The 21,907-nt window shown below is 45.3% G+C and overlaps 1 protein-coding gene across 5 annotated transcripts in view; it reads right to left on the bottom strand.

Annotated features, from left to right (window-relative positions):
- LOC122375460 (inactive dipeptidyl peptidase 10-like) overlaps positions 1–21,907 on the bottom strand; it is a 191,392-nt gene that overhangs the window by 61,538 nt on the left and 107,947 nt on the right. For all 5 annotated transcript variants that reach the window (XM_043354895.1, XM_043354980.1, XM_043355060.1 and 2 more), the window contains 2 exons: positions 1,055–1,137; positions 543–637 (listed from right to left, as the gene is read on the bottom strand). In XM_043354895.1, the coding sequence (XP_043210830.1) occupies positions 543–637; positions 1,055–1,137 (178 nt within the window). The remainder of the gene's footprint in view (positions 1–542; positions 638–1,054; positions 1,138–21,907) is intronic.

The following is a 21,907-nucleotide window of genomic DNA, read 5'->3' as shown; positions in this document are numbered from 1 at the left end:
GCGGCAGCCCCCCCCCCCTCCTTGAAGGTGTTCCGCCGCTACTGTTCAGAACTTGGTCAGAATCTGCTTTTTCTTCAGGATATAAAAGCTGATCTGGGAAACGCCCAGACCTCAATTCGATTAAAAATCTCTAGGTGACTCCTCAGCAGACCGTCTAAAAGCTGCAAGGAGCCATCAATACCGATTGCCTCACTTGACAGCTCCAGTAGGTGTGGGCTGAGCTTTGGCCATTTCTTCACATGCTGATGTCAATCATGCCGGAACGCCTATGTCGATGGATCGCAACTAGATAAGGATAAAGTAAAACATATATTTCTTATGTCACCGCCGTTTGTTTTTCCATTGCGAAAGAGTATGTTCGCATATGCAATTACTTTCCACCTTGTACGTATGCACCTACCGCTCACACAAGCTTCAAGCATCTGCAGCGTAAGTAACGATAGGAGTGAACCTTCGGAACGTTTTCTTTTCTGGGGGTGGGGGGGGGGGACAAAGTCGGCAGACTGTGGGGCGGTTCAGCGCCGCCCGCGCTGGTGCCGTACCATGGTGACGTTGCTGACGAGCACTGTGGTGGCGTTCCGGAGCACGTGGTACGCCGACACACCGCCGTCGTCATCACGGTACGTGATGACGTCATCTGAGAAGCCACCAGCCATTGTCACTGACCGCTCCTCCGAGAGAGAGCATTACGAAGCACTGCTAACCACTTCTTGTTAATGAGAAGGTCACAATTGTAATAAAAAATTGGATCTATCAGCAAAGATATAGTTCCAATCACAATTCTTACCCTGGAAACGTGAATGTCATCCAAAGGTAAACATTTCATTTATGAAGAAATGCTTTGCCTCACGTTTAAAGACAGCTAGTTTAAGGTAACTGAAATTGATAGGGTCATGCCTTTCTTACAATTACAAATGATACGGTTGAGCGTCTCTAAACTAACTTTCAAGAGTAGCCGTTGAATCGTCTCACGTCTTTGTCCAATGACCATGTGGGTCAGGGCTGCGTATACACTCAAAATATCTTATCTCAGTCAAAAGATAACCGTAAGTACCTGTGATCCAAGCGGCATCGTCGTGCTGAACCCTGTAGGTGGACTTCACAATGTCTTCCAGAGTAACAAGGTGACCTCGTATTCTGTAAGCACAGACATAAATACTTAAAATCATTTGGTAGCTATCGGATGCGATGGTAAACAAAGACAAATTATTGACACAATTTGTCTTCAGAAGTTCAGTCCGAGTGGACGGCTGTTGGTCCAGCTGCCGCGTAAAGCGGCGCTTGTTGCGAACGACACCACGGACCCACCACCAGACACTGCCCGCGCCCGGAAATAATTTAAATCGAAATGTTAATGTACCACCCATAGATGGCGGCACGGTCCTGCCCGGTATAGCATGATCCTCTACCGCCAGCTGTAATGCATTGCTGCTGTCATTATACCTACATGCATCAAGAATACATGTAGATTGTATTGGCAGAAGTAGGACTTTGTTATGGGTTCTGTATAACCTCGCGTGTTATAGGCAATTTAGAGGCGTGTATAATATTTTACTATAGTAGTGTTGCATGCAAGAACTTTGTATCGCCAACATGTCTGAAAGGAAATGCCAATCATTCTAATTCGTCCCCTAGAAGACAACGCTTGACAGGCATTCAAGGAAATTTCAAGACTGCAGAAAACACCGAGTTCTTTGCAGGACTGCACAACTGTCGCCGACACGTCGGGGCAGCCACCCAAGTAGCGCTGGCATGAGCCAGTGTCTGCTGACACCGCTGTCAGCCCGGCACCGCTGTCAGCCCCGGGCCCCGGCACCGCTGCCCCTTCCGGCGCCACCACCGACTCCGACACCGGCTCCGCCGCCAGCACCGCCACTCCCAGCCCTCGGTATTATTTAACCATCTCCACCGCCACTCCCAGCATTATCCAACCATCTCCGCCGCCACTCCCAGTGTTATCCAACATCTCCGCCGCCACTTCCAGTGTTATCCAACCGTCTCCACCGCCACTCCCAGTGTTATCCAACCGTCTCCACCGCCAGTCCCAGTGTTATTGAGCCATCTCCATGTCTTCCAGAGTAACAAGGTGACCTCCCCGTATTTTTCGACCAGCTGCTCTAATAGCACTCCCAGGCCAACCATCTCCACCGCCACTCCCAATATTATTCCGCGTCCCGTTGGGAGGGAGAGGGGCAAAAAGGCTCCCTCTCCTTTTCTGCAGATATCTCCCAGTGCTGCAGATATCGTCACCAAACTTTCAGGACCCCTTTGGGATTCATTTAACCCCATGTGCTCCCCCCCAAACAAAAATCAGAAGCCATGATAGGCTGGCCGCAAATGACGTCAGAGTGACGTCAGACTCCCCTATTTTCGACCCAAAAAGTTTTCGCGAAGAACTGTTACGCCTAGAGTTTTGAAGGTAGAGACACATTTATAGCACGTAATTGGTCGGATGCACGAAGGTCCCCTAGCGATTTTATTTTAACCCACGCCCTGCTGAAGATGTTTGAACACGCCCTGTGGTTTTCGGCACACCTTATCATGCATCAATTCTACACAATACACATGTTGTGAAAACTTCAGACTAAGGTTATTCAAGGTTAGCACCTCATAAAACGTTTCAATGTCTGCCAGCTATTAGCTACACCGAGTGACCGATCGTTTTGAAACTTTCAGCGATTGCTAAGAGCAATAGTATGTACAAAATTGATGTCTCAGAATTCTGATAACAATGACCTAAGGTCAGATCAACTTTGCGACCTCCCCATTATAAGTCAATGGGAGAAAACTGAAATTCGCCTCTTTTTGACTCATGATCCAGCGCAATTCTCCACCTAAATCCATTCCTGACTCATATTTGCTTGCTCATAAGACATAAGACATAAGACATAAGACATTTATTTCACATGAATCCGATTTATCGGTTTTTCATCCACGTACGTCATGCAATAAAAACACGAACATAAGAGCAGGGTGTAAAATACAAAACACATCCCATCACATCATCACATTTGTCCCTCACACTCACTATGACTACGGTACCGGTGATCGTCCCGCATCGTCCCTATCCAGACAGTGAAATAGTGCTGTCCTGAAAGTAGTCTTGTTTTGTGTTTGAATTTTGCGTACCTTGTTATAAAATTGGATACCACTGTACGCCAGCTGTCGTCTTCCGGTCTCGGTCCGGATCGGCGGTACTCTCAGCTCGTCTGACTGCCTGGTCGTACGGCGATCAGGGCGATAATCGCTGGCAGCTATGCATGTGTATAAAGCCTCCGGGCAACCGGAAGTGACAACTTTATGTACAAGAGTGGTTCGATGGTACGCTACTAACTGATCAGCGGTCAGCCAGTTTAAGTCGCGAATGACTTGTGAAATGTGGTCGTGCTTTCTTAGTCTGCTAATTACTCTGGCAGCAAAATTGATAACTTTCTGTATTCTGTGGCGCTCAGTTTTTGCACATGTTCCGTAAATGGACACGCAATACCTGATTGAGGAAAAGACAAGAGCGGTAACAATAGGCTTGATCGAGGCTTTTGGGAGCGAGTGTTTGGCATGCATAAGTGCAATCAGTGTACCACTACACTTGGCTACGACACTGTCGATGTGATTGGTAAATGTCATGTAACGGTCCATGTACAGGCCTAAATTTTTTACTACTCTCGACTCTGTAATGATGTTTCCATTGAAATTAATACTGATTTCAGGTACATTTTTCAACATTGCTTTAGAACCAAAAATAATGAGTTGAGTTTTGTTGGCGTTTGTTTTGAGTAGGTTCTCCGCGAACCAATCGGATACTCTGATAAGTACTCTCTGAAGAGTTTCGATCATCTTGGGCAGTTCAGTCTTTGGACCAGTAATTGCTAGCTGAGTATCGTCAGCAAATGTGATGCCTTCGACTTCGTCTTCGATATATAAAGTCATGTCTAACGAGTAAATGCTGTACAAAAGGCAGCTCAAAGACCCGCCCTGATAGCCGGCTGATACACTCCGGTATCATTGGGTAGTATGCCGGAAATAATCTCCTGTCCATCAGCTCCGCGAGCCTTGACCTGCTGTGTGTGGCCTAATAGATAATCGGTAAACCACTTCAGGTCAACTCCGTACAAATTTAACTTTCTGAGCAAGATCTGATGGTTCACAGTATCAAAACATTTGCTGAGGTCCAACATTACCAGAATGGTGACGTGGCCCCGATCAATGCCTTTATATATGCGCTCTGTCAGTACAGAAAGGGCTGTCTCGGTCGAATGTGCCCGGCGGTAACCGTGTTGATTGGTGCTGAACAAATGATTTTCAATGAAGTATGAAGCAAGTTCTTGTTGGACAATTCGCTCTACCACTTTAGTTATGGCCGGCAAAATTGATATTGGTCGGTGATCTACAGGCTCCGTGGCATTAGCCTTCTTCGGTAATGGTGTGATCACCGCATGCTTCCAAGAGCTGGGGACCTGGTTTTTTGTCAGACTTGAGTTCACAATGTTAACCCTATTCCTGGCGGGGGGGCCTCAGGAGCCCCCCCCCCCCCTGAGGTTTTTTGGTTATATCTCCCAAACGCGTTGAGCTAGGAAGCTCAAATTTTCTGACTTTTCCTAAAAGGCTTCTACGCAACATGTCTGAAAATTTTGAGTTGATCTGACCTCAGGTCAGGTCACCAGAGGCGGTTTGGTGACGCTACCTCAGAAAAGTTTGCAATCACGCCAGAGCTAGAGTTTTTGACCGATCAATTTCTTCTCTTCAGGGTTTAGTTAGGGTACCAGTATGTGCAATTTGTATATCTCGGAATTTTGATATCGGTGACCTAAGGTCAGGTCAATTTCGCGACCTCCCCATTATAAGTCAATGGGGGAAAAATCAACTCCCTGTTTTTACCACTAAAACGGGTCGGAATGGCCCCATATACCATACATGACTTCATATACGATCAACCTTCACTACCTTGAGGTCTGTTTTGCTGTTGGGCAGCTGTGAGGTCAAGTGACGTCATCAAAGGTCACCAAAGGTTTTTGGCCAATAACTCCGTACAGGAACAAGATACAGACGCGTGGATGGTCTCATTGTGTTCAGCTCGTCAAGACGCATCGAATGATATACATGATGACCTCGAGGTCACGTGACCTGAGGTCAACCTTTGACCTTGACCTTTCGAGGTCAACATATATATCATTCGATGCGGATTGACGAGAGGATCACGATGATGCCCTTAGTTTGTTCCTATCTTGACTAATTCGAAAGTTATTCGAGAAAAACTCTCTCCATATCTAGTGCCGCCATTTTGACTTTTTCGACCCCTGTGACGTCATCTTTGACCTGACCTGAAAATGACCTTAGTAAAAATTGTAGATCTTGGCCGTGCGTATCCGATGCCGTTTACCGCTTGTCGCTATCTTGCTTCGTTCTCGAGATCTCAGGGGGGGGCCGAATCGGCCCCCCCGCCAGTTTCTTGTCCCGGCGGAGCCCGCCAGGAATAGGGTTAAAGGGACCCTCCCACCTTAACATTAGATTTGAGTTGAGATAGCCAAAATGGGGTCCCTGGCTCACAATTACCGGTTTCGGCACTCACAACATCGAGAAATGCCTTAAATCGGAAATATTGAATTTCAAAATTGCAGCATTTTGATTCAGAGGGGCTAATGCTTAGGAATACCCCTCTGAATGTGTGACGTCAGCGCAGATATCTAACGACTTTTAAATGTTTGACTAAAACGTTTTGTAGCACGCGGTGGTATATGCTATTTGCGCGCAACATCTGCCGCAAACGCCACACTTCTGAAATAAAGTCGCTAGAAACAGCGGAGATCCCAAAAAAGTAAACAAAAGTAAAAGTCAAATATCTTGAAAATCGGTGAATATTTTTCGGTGAAATTTGGTAGATATTCGTTTTCGCTCTTTATGAACCGAGCGACATCACTTTCATGCCAATTCATAAACTTTTTTGAAGGTGGGAGGGTCCCTTTAAGCAAGACATGCCCTATTCCATCGAAAAACTTTTGCATCATCTGCACGCTGATCCCGTGAGTGCCTGTGGAGGTTGAAGGTTTCATGTTGAAAACAACCGCGCGCAATGTGTCGATGTCGATAGTTGACATTTTAAATCTACATGTATGTACGCGTGGTAGCCTCACATGCACATGTTTACTTGGTCGCGGAACATTGGCGGATATAGCTTGACCTATCTGAGAGAAATATGAATTTAGTGCATGGGGCGTTGCCTGAACCGAGCTCTGTGTACCCTTTTTGTCACCAATAATAGGACGTAACACACGCCACATCCTGGCGGGCCCAGCCTTCTGGCACTCTCGCTCTAAGTGCGCAGCCGTGTCAGCCATGACAGCTGCCCGGCAACGCCGGTTCAGATCTTTGTAACGCTGGCGACCAACTTCTGACTTATCAGCTAGCGCTCGGCGTCTGCAGGCTAACAGATCACGGGTGGCCGCTGTCAACTGCTGCGCCCCTGGCGGCGGCTGTCTGACTCGTCTCAATGGGGCAACAGTGTCTAAAGCGGTCAAGAACACGCGACAAAAAGCTTCCCATGATTCAGCAGTAGTATCACATGTCCTCATAGTCATGTAACCCCGGTAAATTCACCCATCTTTCATATTGGTCGCTCCATAGACAGATGGCCACAGAGATCAACTTAAAAGGCCATTGTTGCATTCATTTAGTGGAGATCATTAAAGAGCCGTGATAGGCCACAAGTCGCGTGACATCATGCGTGTAACAACCAATGACGTCGGCCTGCAAAACCCAATGGAAGCGGCTAGCAGCGTGCAATAAAACAGGGCGCTGCTTTCTAAATGTCTGATATAGTAAGCTCGGCATAGTAAGCTCTTTTTCATTTTTATTACATACCATTCGTGCTGTATAAAATTTTGATATCCTGTTAGCTAGCTAAGTTCATTGGCCGTGTCTTCCCAAAAATTCGGTTTCGTGGAATAAGTATAAGGTTGAGAAAATCGAGTTTTAAAAAGTGTTGATTTTTCTGGGGTTATCCCGGCATAGGGGTAACGCCGGCCACCTCCCCAGCGCTTTACAACGAATTGATGAAACCATTATGTGTCTTCCAAATATTAACGGAAAGTGAAATATTAAGGTACTGATTAGCTCTGGACATCTTAGAGTTCATGTCACTACTGGTATTTTAGCTAGCGTCTACCACATCTACAGTACAGGTCGATGAAAATTGTGATGCAAAATTGACAAAAAATGTGTATTTTAAAATTCCTTAAAATTTATTTTTCTTTTTACCTAAATGCATCATATTGCATATCATTCGACTCGGCTGATGAAGAAGAACACAACGACACCATTTTTGAAGCTCTAGCTTCATTGTCTGTCGCGTTATCTGCAAAAACGTAGTTTGACCCTAGTTGACCTTAACCCGCGCCCTGGTGGGGTCTGTTTATAACGCGACCTGGTGGGGGGGGGCTATTTTTTGCCCCCCTCGTATCTCCGAAACTACTGGACGGATCCGAAAAATTCAAACGGCGTTCGAAAGGCCTGTCAAATTTGTCTAGGGAAACCAAATTTTATTGACCTCGGGGTCACCGATGACGTCACAGGTCAGGTCAAAGATGAAATGTTTCACCGTTCACGGGTCTTCTAGGGAATGCGCTATAACACCGAGGAAAACGCATTTTGTCGGGAATCAGCGATAGGGCGTCAGTTGCCTAGTAGATATGTTGCTGTTAGAGGTCACTGGTCATACCAGGTCAGGTCACAGGTCAGGTCACCAAAGGTCACCAAGGGTCACCACATGAACCCAACTTTACTAAGGTTATGCGATGCATGTTTTATGGCCAGTTTTTCATTTCCAACTCAATGGTGTTGGTTATAAGACCATCAGGTACGGTTTAGGTCACTTTCTGGTGGAGGTCAGGTCAAGGTCAGGTCAAAAAAGGTCAAATTTTAAAGTTGATATTTTTGCATAAAATGGGCATTGATTCGATGCAGCTCGTCACGGGGAGTCTAATGGTGGTCTTTGTTTTGCGCTACGAGGTCTAGAATTGCTGAAAATTGAGTTTGAAAATTTGACGTCATCAATTTTGAACAGTTTTTTCGCTATAACTTGGCCAAAAAAAAGAGGTATCGATCTCAAATTTGGTATGTAGATAGAAGGCGGTAAGGACTATCACATATATTCCGGTTTTTTCGAAATTCAAAAAACTTTTTGGATTTTTTGGCTATTATATTCAAAAAATATATTTTTTGATTTTTGGGGGTCAAAATCCAAAAATTTCAAAAATCCAAGATGGCAGTTTTGTAGCCCTGTCTATTCTACAGCTTTTATGTCTGTATCATTTTTCTGTATTTGCAAAGCTATAGGCCTGACAGCTCTTCCCGCGAAACCTTTTTTTGGGTCGAAAACGGCAGAACATGACGTCACTCTGACGTCATTTCCGGCCAACCTATCATAGCCTTTGGAAAAATTTTTGGTCACAATGTGTAAAATTGATGTCCGGGAGGGTACTGAAAGTTTGGTGACGATCGGCGCAGTGGTTCTGGAGATATATTGAAAAGTCTGGAGGGGGGGCAAAAAATAGCCCCCCCCCACCAGGTCGCGGGTTAAGTGACATGACTGGCTTTGTCTATGATAACATGTTTATTTTCAAAATTTATCTTTGATCTAGAAGTAAATCAAACCTGCTCAGTACCTATTATCTCATGGAAAACAGTGGTTTAGTGGCATTGCTTTCGGTTGGGGGTAAGCTTGGCCACTCGCCCGGGGTTACCCCAATGTGCTAATTTTTATTTTAGAACAGCGATGTTCGAAAAAATGTCATACTTAAGCCAGCCTGCCTCGTCACCCCTTACTACAAACACTTAAACGGTCCTTACATAACATTCGTATAAATATTAGTACTGTATGGTTTAACATTAACAGTGCAACATATCTCACCTTTTAGCTAAAAACCCTTAAAATATCATTTTTGCTCTGTTACTTCAACAATATGCAATTTTTTGTTAGCCTTAACTTTTTTGCTGGCGTTACCTTAGCTGCCACGCTGAAAGGTCAAACAGTTGAGCATTTTATTGTGAATAATTTAGCCGGAAACGGGGTGGCCGGGCTTCCCCCGCGCCCGGGCTTCCCCTATTCTTTGATCTTTTTAACTATTGTACTATATTTACTAATTTCAGAAATGTATAATTGTGCTTACGCTTTATCTTGATATTAGTGACAAATCCTTAGATCAAGTAAATCGATGTGATATTCAATAGAAAAATAGCAAACTAACGCACCATTCATTCGAAGGATGAAAACCCTACCATACAAAACTGCTAAAATTCCTGAGGAAACAAACGGACCAAACAGGTATCTAATAGGTGCCTGCTATTCCGTCGTGAAAACGCCCAATATGTACCTATGTCATGTCCGTCCAATGTTTGGCATTTTCATCGACGCCCGACTCCCCGTCCAAAAATGTTCAAGCTAGCCATTTGTCCAAATATGTCCGAAAACTAGGCAATAATTAACACTCAGCACCGTCATTAAATTTACTTTTGATGTACTTTTACCTGCCCTAAGGTATTAACACGCGCACCGACGGGGGTCTGAGCCAACTTCGTACCGACGGGGGGGGGGCGGATGACCGCCCCCCCCATTCCATTCCATTCCATTCCAGTGTATTTTAGTAAACAAGGATCAAATAAATGTACAGAGCAAATAAGGGATCGGCGCAAAAGCATCGCTTAAATTAAAGCGCCTCTCCGAAGAAGAACATAAAATTGACAATGCTAACCTAACCGATACCTGAGGCCAGACGACGCTAGCCCCGCCAGCAACCCTCCGAGCAACAAACGAACCGGGTCAAGGCGCCCGGGCCCGAGCGACAGCAGCTAGGCCAGCGTGCTTGGGTGTGAGTGGGTTACCTAGTGTTGGGTGTTAAACCGGCGTGAGTGTGCGATGTATGAGTGAATGTGGAGAGCAACAAGTGTGCCCTGGGTTTCAGAAAGGTCGTTTCCATATAGAAGAATGTTAAGCTTCTGTCTACTTGGTAAGTTGTCAAAATTTGGAACGATTGGTCGAACGGCGTTAAAGAGTATTTGCCTGTGGTTTGTGTAAAGGGGGCACCAGAGCAAGTAGTGTGCTGTGTCTTCGTGTTTGTAGCCACAGGAACACGCTGGAGTTGGAGTGAGTTGGAGTGTGAAGAGATGTGCGTTGAGTGTAGCTAGGCCGACACGTAGTCGTGTGTGTTGTGTGTTGAGTGTCTTGGTGCCAAATGAGTGAAGTGCTGGTGGTGGCTCTGGTGCCCCATATCGCTGCCAGACTTGACGAGAGAAATCGCGGGGAGATCGGGTGTCTCGAAGCGATTCGGGAAGAAGGTTCCATTGTCGGATGGTGGCAGGGATGTAGGATCTGCGGAAAGAGGTTAGACGGGTGGGCGGGAGCGATAGGAGTCGTGCGTTGCGCAGTCGAAGTCCTGTGGCGTCTTGTCTTGTGTCTGTCAGAATATTTGTGAGGTATGAGGGAAGAGGGGGGTAGTTGTAGTAAAGACGATGAAGGAATAGTAGCTTGTGAATTTGTCTCCTCGTCTCTAGTCGTTCCCACCCCAAGTCTTTGAGAAGTGCGTCAGTCGGTGTTCGAAATAAGGCCCCGGTCACAAGTCTTGCACATCGATTTTGTAATATCTGGAGTCGCATTATGTCGTGTGAGGTGATGTTGCCGTCAAACACAATGTCACAATAATCAAAATGTGGTCTAATGTACATGGTATATATTTCGTTGAGAGTTGTTCTGGATAAAAATTTGGCAACTGGGTAAATTGGCCCTAGAAGAGAGTTGACTGTCTTTATTACGTAATTAATATGCTGGTGGAAATGTAGGTCAGTGGAAAGGTTAAGTCCAAGATGTCTATGTTGAGTAACTGGAGTCAGTTGTTTTCCATCGAAATAAAGTGTTAAGTTGTCATTTTCTAGTCTGTTGGTAAAGGTTTGTCGTACCGTCTTGTCAGCATTAAATGTTATGGCCCAGTCTAATCCGTACTGTCGTATTAAGTCAAGGTCTCTTTGTAGTGATTGTTCATGTTGCTGGCTGTGTGGTGGATGTGCTAAATATAGTGAAGTGTCGTCCGCGTAAAATAGTGCTTCGTTTTCTGTTCGGTCGGAAAGGTCATTTAAGTACATCAAAGCGAGCAGAGGTCCAAGGACCGAGCCCTGGGGGCAGCCAGCCTGTATTTCTTGTGATGCCGAAATGCTAGATTCAACTCGAACAACCTGACTCCGGTGTTTAAGGTAAGATTTTAGCCATGCCAATAAGTTCCCTGAGATGTTGTATTGAATTTCGCATTTTTCAATGAGTCCTTCGTGCCAAATTTTATCAAAGTACTTTGAAATATCCAGGAAGATGGCTGTGAAGTCCTTGTTTTCGTTTAATGCTGAGTATAGTTGATGCGATAGATAAACAAGTTGGATGTGCGTGCTATGGCTTGGCCTATAGCCGCTTTGTTTTTCAGTCAAAAGATCATGCTCTGAAAGATGTTCATATATTTTATTGAAAACCAATTTTTCAAGAATTTTTGAAATGTTCGGTAGAAGGCTGATAGGTCGATAATTGATTGGGTCGGAACTGGAACCTTTACGTTTGAATATGGGTGTTACGCAAGCTTTTTTCCAAGAAAGGGGAAAGTTGCCTACTTGCAGAGATTTATTAAATAGTTTACAGAGGGGGTTTGCTAATAAAAGTGCACACATTTTGAGTAGTTTGTTTGGGATTTTGTCGGGACCTGATGCTTTGTTTGCATCTAAGGAATTTAGAATTTTAAGAACCTCGAGCTCGGTCACCTGGACCTCCGCAAGCTGGGGAGTATTGGGTGGTGGAGGATTAATGTGAGGTACGTTAAGGTCACGTGTGTCAAGTCGGGTCTGTTTTGCAAAATGGTCATTTAAAATTGTGGCCTTGTCATAGTCATTCGTAATTGGCGTTCCGTCTTGATCAATGAGAGGTGGCATAGTATGAGTGTCTTTTTTCCCTATCAGTCCCTTTAAAATCCTATGGTACGTGCGTGGATTTTGTTTCTGGTCAAATAGCTTAGTAACCTCTGATTGGATGTGCATGTCTTTTAGTCGTTGATTTGTCTCTGTTGTTAGGTTTCGTTGAGTCCTCCACCTTTGCCAGTCCTCAGGAGTGTCATGTCTTTTTGCAATTTTGAACAATCTGTCACGTTTTCTGATTTGGCGTTTGAGCTCAATGTTAAACCATGGCTTGTTGTTGAATTTGGTAGTAAATGTCTTGACTGGGATTGAGGCTTTAGCTGCAGTTAGAAGGGCTTCAGTTACGTTTTCAGTTGCAGTGTCTTTGTCACAGTCAAGAAGTCTGTCCCAATCAGTGTCCATCAAGAGTCTAGTGAGCTTGTCAGTGTCAGTTTGTCTGTAGTCCCAGAATTGTATTGTTTTGCTGATATTTGGAGGACGTTCTATATTTATTGAAACGTATACAGGTATGTGATCGATATTGGAGAAGGGAGAAAGAAGTCCAGAATCTTCAACCATCAGTTCGTTAGATATTACTATAAGATCCCTCAAATTTGCAATTTTGCTTGTTTCCATGTACCGAGTGGGTTCATTTATGAGTTGTTCAAGGTTGGAAGAAGAAATTTCATCATGGAGGGCAATCTCGTAGGGTGATATTGGGCTATGGGTTGAAAATCTCTGATCGAGAAATGTGTTGCCACCATTGAAATCCCCTGTAATTATTATATTGTTTGGAGAATATATTCTTGCTAGGGCAACACTTTCTGACATTTTATCAAGGATTGAGGAATAGTTGTCTGATGTCTGGTTTGGTGGTACATAAATTGAACATATAATAAGGGATATCTGGTTTATTTTAATAAGACACCAAATCCACTCTACACCAGGGGATTCAAGTTCTACGAGTCTTTTGACAGGGAGATTGTCACGCACATAAATGGCATTACTGTATGCCTGGCCTATTCAAATACATTAGCCTGAGGGGTGTGGTAATAACTGGTGTAAGCAAAGTGACCACGGTCAAAAACGAATTACCAAGTCAACATTTTGGGATGGCCTCGTTCAAAAAACGGCTAAGAGCTTCGGTCTAGACAATTATTTTATCGTTGGCATACAGTAAAATACATACCAAACTCGGCCGGTGATAAATTTTCAAGACCTCAGTCCTTACTGATTTTTGAACTCGGCCTTCGGCCTCGTTCAAAAATCCAGTAAGGACCTCGGTCTTGAAAATTTATTTACACCGGCCTCGTTCAGTATTGTATAACACCACCTCCATGTCTCTCTCTGTGTCTTGTCAAGGGACTATGAAAATTGTCAAGAGAAAAAAGAGAAGGATGAATTGTCTGGTCAAGCTTAGTCTCTGTCAAGCAAAGGATGTCAATGTGATTGGTGGAGGAAAAATGGGACAGTTCGTCAAGTCGGCAGCGAGATGTAATAGAATTGATATTTACGTGCGAGATTGTGATGTTGTTGCTGGATCTGGATGTTGTTGAATCTGAAGTGGAGTGATGTGGAGAAGCAGCCAGTCCAGCCGCCGCCGCCCGATGCCCGGAGATCTCTGAGATCTCGAGAACGAAGCAAGATAGCGACAAGCGGTAAACGGCATCGGATACGCACGGTCAAGGTCTACAATTTTTACAGAGGTCATTTTCAGGTCAGGTCAATAAGCCAGTCATCGTCCAATGCTGTCCAAATCCTACTGCCTTTCAGACATGGGCACGGATCCCAGACAAACAATCACGAAAATCGAGATGGCCATGAGATCGACGATTTTCAAGCATGAAGTTATGGTGGAAAACATGGCTAATAGAAGCCTCTCAATGAACCAACTATTTTGCATTCCTTCAGAGTTAACAGTTCAGAGAAAATCCCTCAAGATCCATCTCGGATCCATGGCTCGCGATCATGGATCCGAGATGGATCTTGAGGGATTTTCTCAAAACTCTAAGCTCTGAAGGAATGCAAAGTTGGTTTGTTGAGAGGCATCTGTTAGCCATGTTTTCCACAATAATTCCACGCTTAAAGACCACTAATATAGTAGTCAGCTCGATTTTCGTCTTTGGTCGTCTGGGATCCATGCCCATGTCTGCTGCCTTTATCCAACCATGATTCCGAGTTGGACATTGAACAAAATCGGAATTCCGAAGGTTCAAGTTCTGATTAGCACCACTAAAATGTACGCCGTGTTAAGTGGCGTGCTGCATACTAACTTCGGCGGGGCTGCAGTGTATATCCGGAGACAGCTACCAAGACAGGGCGCTCAGTCGTCTGATCGTACGACATTCATTACCCTCCTCTTCTACAACATTGATGATAGGGAAGATCTCAACTTCATAAAATAGAGCGGAATGCTCAAGAAAAGGGGCAAAAATGCTTTGAGAGAATGATGATGTGAGATAATTATGTAAGAGAGTGTCTCCAAGGCAAGAGCCGGCTGTTTCGGCAAACGTGGCGGTGTTCCGTTAGCAGAAAAAACGGGGCTACTTCTCGTCGGCAGCTTCTTCGCAAACTCCGAGATGCACCCCTTGGTCATGTTAGAGGTCACAAAGTGGCATACTGTTGCATGATACTCATGCTGAACTACCAATCCATCACAGCTACGGTGAAAAACGCACCCGTCACCCTTCCACCCAAGGCCCTAAAACTTCCACCGAAACTTGACAGACTGGTTGCGAAGGCTGCAGTTGGGCTTCAGGTTCGCAGAGACGTCATGCCGCGCGACCTGCTCCGACCCGCTGCCTTGGATAATATGGATGTCCATTAAATGGATATAGGCGTTTAGGGGAGTTGGGAAAGTGGTGGTCATCGACGACACAGCTCTCGCGAAACGCAAATACCATAGGGGAAGCAAGGCCATCTATAGAAGGTACAGTCACTCCCCCGCCGACCAATCAGAGACAGATCCTGAGTGACGTCACCCCTGATGCTCGAAAGGGGTACTCCATTCCTTTACAACGTAAAAATTACTAACTTCATTTGAAGATTGTTGGTGACACTCTACACACATCTTTCAACCATTGATGTCATTGGAAAGTCCAACTAATTTTCTAGCGATAAAAAAGAGCAGCAATATGCTAAGAAATGGCCGGTTTTGAAGATACAGACGATTTAAAAACCCTCTGCAGTTGCAGGAAAGCAACGTAAAAACGCATCGAGCTTATATTTTTACTGTGAATAAATCATTTTTCAGTATGTTTTTAGATATGGTATCGATTTATTCAACAACTTTATTACAATATTTTTATTACTTGGAACTTTATTTCAAAATAATATTTTCAAAAATGGCAACTGTTGGCAAGTAGCTTTGAAGCGATTGTGGCGCGCCGCGCCATTATTGTCCTGAGGCCCCCATATGATGTCATCAAAAGTGGAGTGACATGGGCCTGAGGGGAAGGCAAGTCGGTCGATCTGGAGACTCTGGATTCTCGAAATCTGTGTGTGTGTGTCGGAGAGAAAAGGGGTCTGCTAGTATGCGATATGCATCGAAAACTGTTATTATGCGGCCATCATCCCTGATCCCAAAGGACTCGACCAGGTGCAGCAAGGAAGCACTACCCACACAGACGCGCCGAGGACGTTCAAATGCCGTGCCAAAAGAGGATGCCGTTCCAAGACACAATCACATGCCAGTGAAGTGAACCGTTCACGTCAGTCCATGGCCCATGACGGCAACGCACACCAACCATATCGAAACCCATTTCAGCCGCGACAGGGGGATGTTGTCCCGTTTCTTCCCATGTATTATTCGCCAATTAGCTTAACACTACCAGTGACGTCACTGGTGGATCGCCAATCAGGGCCGGCCGGTAGAGGGCTAAACGTCGACTTTTCAGCAAAGCGTAAGTAGTATAAATACGGTCGTGGATGGAATTTTGCTGTGTGCACCGGGCCAAGGCCCTATATACCAGGTAGGGTCGTCCGGCGATTCTACCTGATCGTGACGTCAGCTCGTGACGTCATCTGGGGGCAAGTCTTGAAGTCCCGTTTAAGTCCTATGCAAATGATCGATTTTTGAAGCGCTGTAGAACAAACTCTGCTAAAGCTAGCACAAAACTAAGTGCATCATCGGAAAGCCGAGACATTTTTCATCGAATTATCTAAGAAGCGTTTTTCACTAAACCCATTAGTTTTTCCAAAAATGCGTAAAAAGCCCCCATGCCTCCGCAGCCTCCCTTCCGCCGGCCGCCACGCCGCCGCGGTAGTGTAGTGGTTAGGATGCTTGCGCCGTAATCCAAAGATCGTGCGCTCGAATCTAGGCGCGGGTCGTACTTAAATCGAAATGGCAAGCAGAATATGTTTTTTCTTGATAAATCACTTACATTACAGCTAACTGTTCATAAAACTATCGATGACAATTGACTGAAACCCAAAATATAGAATACATTCTAATAAAACAAATTCAAATATGGCGGCCGTTGCGCCAGGCTCCGCCCCCGACTCCGCCCCTTCGTGTGACGTCATCTGTGCACTTGGACACACAGGGAGATAGGGGACGACATGGGCCTGGCCACCGGGCCCAAATACAGGACGCTGCTGGTGGCCCATAAGCCACAAATACCATACCAATTTTGCTGTGATTCGGCTCCCGATGAGTGCTTCGGCGGACGACGACCTGGACACTGGACAGTGCAGTGGTCAAAGTGAACCGATTGCTGACGAAATCCTCTCATCGCCTAGCAGCCGACTCCGACCCTCCAACCGCTTAAAACACAAACGCTTGCCGGCCATCCATCCGCCTGTATCTCCGCATCTGCTTACTATAACGACCAGTTACCGAAGTTTTTCGGAGTCAGACAGTATAAAGGTGCGCAAACGTGCGCCTCGGCGGCTATGCAGCATTTTGCAATACACTGCTCGCCAGTATCCCGTGCCCCACTGGAGAGCTGTTATTCATACTCCACTACTACAAAACTCCAAAACTACAGTACCGACTATCAAAATTCAAACGCGTCTGATGGCCCTGGAAAAATTGTATAATAGTCCTTAACCCTCGCCCGCACATGCCATTTTCCCATCCTAGAACGCACATGGGGGGGGGGTGGTTGCCACCCCCCCCCCCGCGCCATTTCGTTCCTGTTGGAGATAGAGCTTAGCAGTAAAGACCAAAAAGATTCTTTGGGAAGAGACGAATCCAATGATACCCAGTTTTACCTTCTCAGGTCAGTCATTGACCTTCCAGGTCAGGTCAAACTAAAAAATGTTGCTGTTTTGGGTCACCGTTGGATATCAAGTGCGCTGCTTATCAAATACCGATGACGATGCTGTTTTCTGGTGCCAAGCCAGCTAGAACCTCTTTGTCACACTATCCGACCAGAATTTTGCTGCTGAGGTCATTTCAGGTCAAGTTAGGTCAAGGTCAATTATATGTGTTTGTATGTCTGTGTGTGTCTGTGTGTATACTGATGTGTGCACCGATTGTTTTTGGGTCCATATCACATGAAATCATGATCTGAGAAGCTTTTACCAAAAATGCAGTCAAAAAACTTCACAAAAAGTAAATTCAGCTTGCCTAAAACGCAATTATCTTAGATGACCTAGGTTGACCTTGACCCTGACCTTGACCTCTGTACATCGTCGAACAACATGTTCCATGATAGGTGGGAGGTAAGACTGGCAAAAAAGGCCGAAATCAGGGTGTCAAAAGCTCACAAGGCCCATGGCAAACGCAAAATGTTGAGAATTGGCCATTTTGGTCATGACATGACCTGAAAAACAAGGTCATATCTCCGAAACCAAATATCACAAAAACTTGAAATTTTCAGTGGACATCAAGAAAGGATAGACGAGCAGCTATACGAAAAATCAGCCTTCTAGCTCTAAAAATGCTGAGTGCAGAGCAGAAAGACTGCCTGGGGGGGTGGCAACCACCCCCCCCCCCATGTGCGGGCGAGGGTTAACCCGCGCCCCAGTGGCGGTCACTCTCAGCCAACTTCGCCCTAGTGGGGGGGGGGGGGGGGGCATATGTTACCACCCACCTGTAACTCAAAAACTAAGAGGGCTAGAAAGACGCGGTAAAAAGCAGTCGATGCACTACGTTTGAAAGTATTTCGGGCATTTTTTCATCTTAGAGCAATATTGGGATCACCAGAGGTCAGCAAAGGTCAAAATTTGCCAAATGTCATTATATTTTTCAGAAAACATGCCCTTATCTCAGAAACTTTGATAGCTAGAAAAACGCATGGAAAAGCTATCGATAGCTTTCGAACTCTTCTTTTGATGAGGACATTATCAAAATTGACGTCGGGTCAACGGTTAAGCCTCCATAGGTCAAACATTGCGAAAATAGCTGCTTTTGGATAATTTTTTTTTCACGAATAACTTCTAAACCAGCAAAGAATCACTGAAACGCCCACTGTGCAGTGTGGCCGTCAGAGTCGTTGGTATGGCAAGGGGCCCTAAGAACGGCCGGTGTAGGGCGTCAAGAGGCGCTGATGGATACCCTCAGGGTTAGAGGTGTGGGCCCTCACAGTGGCAGGTTATGGGCCCTCAAACTACCTACATAGTGTGAGGCAACAGGCGGGTGTGGGATCCTTATAGAAACTGCTAGCCCTTAATAGGCCAGTAAGGGCCTCAGAGGCTACCAAGGCCATTTCATTTGGCTATTGTGGTATCCTGAGCCGTCCCCCCTCCGACCGCGGCTGGGATGTTGTGCTCAGGGGTAGTCAGTAACAGTTGGTAGCATTAGGCCAAATGGGCGCTCAAAAACTACTACCCCATAGGGTTTCCATGTTAAATCGACCCTTTTCAAGCGAGCCTCACACGTAAGCTAAAGGATAAAGTGCCAATATTACTGTTGGGAAAACTAGCCTGAAGCTTCCTCTACAACCTTTTTATCTAGCGTTTTTCGATGCGGAGGCCATAACAGGTCCAAAAAGCATTGGGCGCTGCCCGAGGTACCAAAAGCCCCTCCATGAAAGCACAAGTTCCTGCGCATGCGCACATTGCCTCAACCCTGTACTGGCGTACATTAGTGATACTGCTCACGGACTCGGTCAGCTAATCAGCGTCCCCGATTACATTAATAGATGTCGCTAGCATCACGTAAATCCTGCTTGCGAACACATTTGAAGAATGAAACAGCTGCGCCATTTCCGCCTTCCATTGATTCCTTCCATCTTAGTATCAACTATACGCTTTTCAACTAACTTTAGACTAAGTTTTAAACTATGGTCAGTATGTTATTTCTGGTACATATAATTTAAAAATAACTGCTTTATGAATTTGGCTTTGCTCGTCAGAATAGAATACTCTATTTTTTCCATATTCTAAAAATATATCACCTACCATGTAACTCATCCAGGTAAAATGGGCGCTTTCCGCGTCGTTGGTGTACCCGTTGTGCTGGGATCGCCCGTGACTAGGCCGGTGCGGCGGCCGGAGACGCGCATGCGTGGGCCGGCGCGGCGGCCGGAAGTGTGGGCAGTCGCCGCTGAGCCCTGGCCGCGTGGGCATGTGTCTGGACGGGGAGCCGGCACGGGGGAGTCCCGTGCCGGGTGTGTCGGACTAATACAGAAGTGTGCCATTCCGAACCGCTCTCTGGCCAGGTGTCGCACGGCTGAGTAACGCGAGGCGAGGACAGAACCACGACAGAACAGCTATCTTCACTCAAAACAAATCAAAACAAAGCAAAAACCCGCGACCGCCTGGGGGGAGGTGGGATCCGACCCCCCCTCAAGTTTTCTCGAATAGCTCATGAACCGTTTCAGCTATCAACTTGAAACTTATTGTGTAGAAATATTGGTCATTTTTGTTAAGACGTTTTAGATCCATCTATTTTACTGACGTGACTTCATGTTATTTTTCGTCAGAAAAAGGTAAATGTTGGAAAAATCGACAAAAATCAAGGTTTAACCCTCGCCTGTATTGGTGTTTTTCCAGCCGCGAACGTGTACGGAGGGGGGGGGGGGTCCGTTGGACCGCCTCCTTGCCGTTTCGCCCCTGATCGAGCTAGAGCTTCGCGGAAAAAACGAGCGTATTACCCGTGACGAGAGGAAGCCGATGATACCTAATTTTAAGGTCCTAGGTCATCGGTTGACCTTCCAGGTCAGGTCAATGACCCGAAAGTCGGGAAAATCGGGGCCTGTTAGAAAGTCGTAAAGCGTCGCTGCAATGGGGCTTTCGGAGTGCTGATCACGAATATCATGTTAGTTTTGATCACAGATGATGTCTTTATGCATTTAGGCCAGGTCGGGTCAGGTCAGGTCAGGTCAACCAGTAATGGTATTCGTAGTAGGTGTCAACCGCCTCTGACAGCTTCGTAACATGTTACGAATGCACCAAAACTACATCGTAAACGTTCAAATGGTTGCTAAATTCGAATTCAGCTCGAGAAACCAGCCTAGAAACATGTAAAACTCGAAAAAGTGAACCGAGGTCATCAAAGGTCAATGACCTGACCTGACCTTCCGGTGACCTTGACACCCACCCTCATGCATGGGAGCAACATCATGTCCCATGTTTGAACGCTTAAAACCACGAAACGACAGCAAACGCGCGGCTAATGCGAGCCGACATACGCCGAATCGCAATTCTGGCCAAACATGGTCTCGAAAAGTAGGTCACAGGTCAAAGGTCATTAGGGTCAGGGTCATGAAATTTTCAGGGTAGGTGTAAAATTGATTAACGCGAGGGTACTGAAAGTTTCGTCGCGATCGGCCCCTTTTTTCGCGAGTTATTCGTGAAAACCGAGGGGGGGTCCGTTCGACCCCCTTCCCACCCCCTATACAGGCGAAAAGTGTATACAAAATGCAAATTAAATGAGCCAAAAGATGCAGCTTGACGAGGTTTTTAAAATGGCTATCTCGTATTTCCCATAAAATGCGTTATTATCCCTAAAAATTCAAAAAACTATAGTTATGGGAAAACAGTTACAAAATCCAAAATTTTCAAAGTTTCAAAAAATCGGAAATATCTTATAGAGCTCTGTTAGAACCTTTGATATCCCGAATTTCAACTTTTAATCCTGATTTTTGACCTCCAAATTGTATTAAATAGCCCTAACATGTATGTATGGTAACCGGACAAAAAGTCAAAAGGAATAAAGTCAAAAGACAAATAGTCAAAAGACAAAAAGTCAAATGCAAAAAGCCAAACGGGATAAAAGTCAAAAAGATAAAAGTCAAAACGGATAAAAGTCAAAAGACAAAAAGTCAAAAGCAAAAAGTCAAAATGTGCAAAAGTTAAAAACGCAAAAAGTCAAATGACAAAAAGTCAAAAATGCAAAAAGTCAAAAATGAAAAAGTCAAAAGGATAAAAGTCAAAACGGAAAAAAGTCAAAAGACAAAAAGTCAAAAGCAAAAAGTCAAAACGTGTAAAAGTCAAAAGACAAAAAGTCAAAAATGCAAAAAGTCAAAAGGATAAAAGTCAAAACGGAAAAAAGTCAAAAGACAAAAAGTCAAAACGAGTAAAAGTCAAAAGACAAAAAAGTCAAAACGGAATAAAGTCAAAAGTCAAAAACTCAAAAGCAAAACGTGGCCCTGGTGGCGCAGTCGGTTAAGGCGTCGACCCGCGGTGCGGGCGGTGCCGGGTTTCGGGTTCGATTCCCGGTTCCGCCCGTTCCGCGGGCGTCGTCCCCGGCTGTGTCACCAGGTGTGGGGTAGGCTCCCACTTCAGCCGTAGCCTGGGGGGTGGGGGAACAAGGGCCAGGAGGAGGAGGAGCCCTCCTGTAATTGGGCCACAAGTGCCCGTTGGAGGGAGGCCTGAATAAAAAAAGTTAAAACGGGTAAAAGTCAAAAGACAAAAAGTCAAAAAAATGAAAAAAGTATAAAATAGAAAAGTCGAAGTCAAAGTCTGAAATAAAAAGTCAAAAGGATAAAAGTCGAAGCATCGATCTTTTCATCTTTTGAAAAATATTATACAGCGCAACGTACCCTACCCACTGAAGTTGTAAGGAACATGTGAGTACGCGAGGGATTCTGACAGGTACCGGGGT

Source organism: Amphibalanus amphitrite, unplaced genomic scaffold (genome assembly GCF_019059575.1).
Source record: "Amphibalanus amphitrite isolate SeventyFive unplaced genomic scaffold, NRLGWU_Aamphi_draft 000004F_arrow, whole genome shotgun sequence".
NCBI lineage: Eukaryota > Metazoa > Arthropoda > Thecostraca > Balanomorpha > Balanidae > Amphibalanus > Amphibalanus amphitrite.
This window is presented reverse-complemented; position numbering and strand designations above follow the sequence as displayed.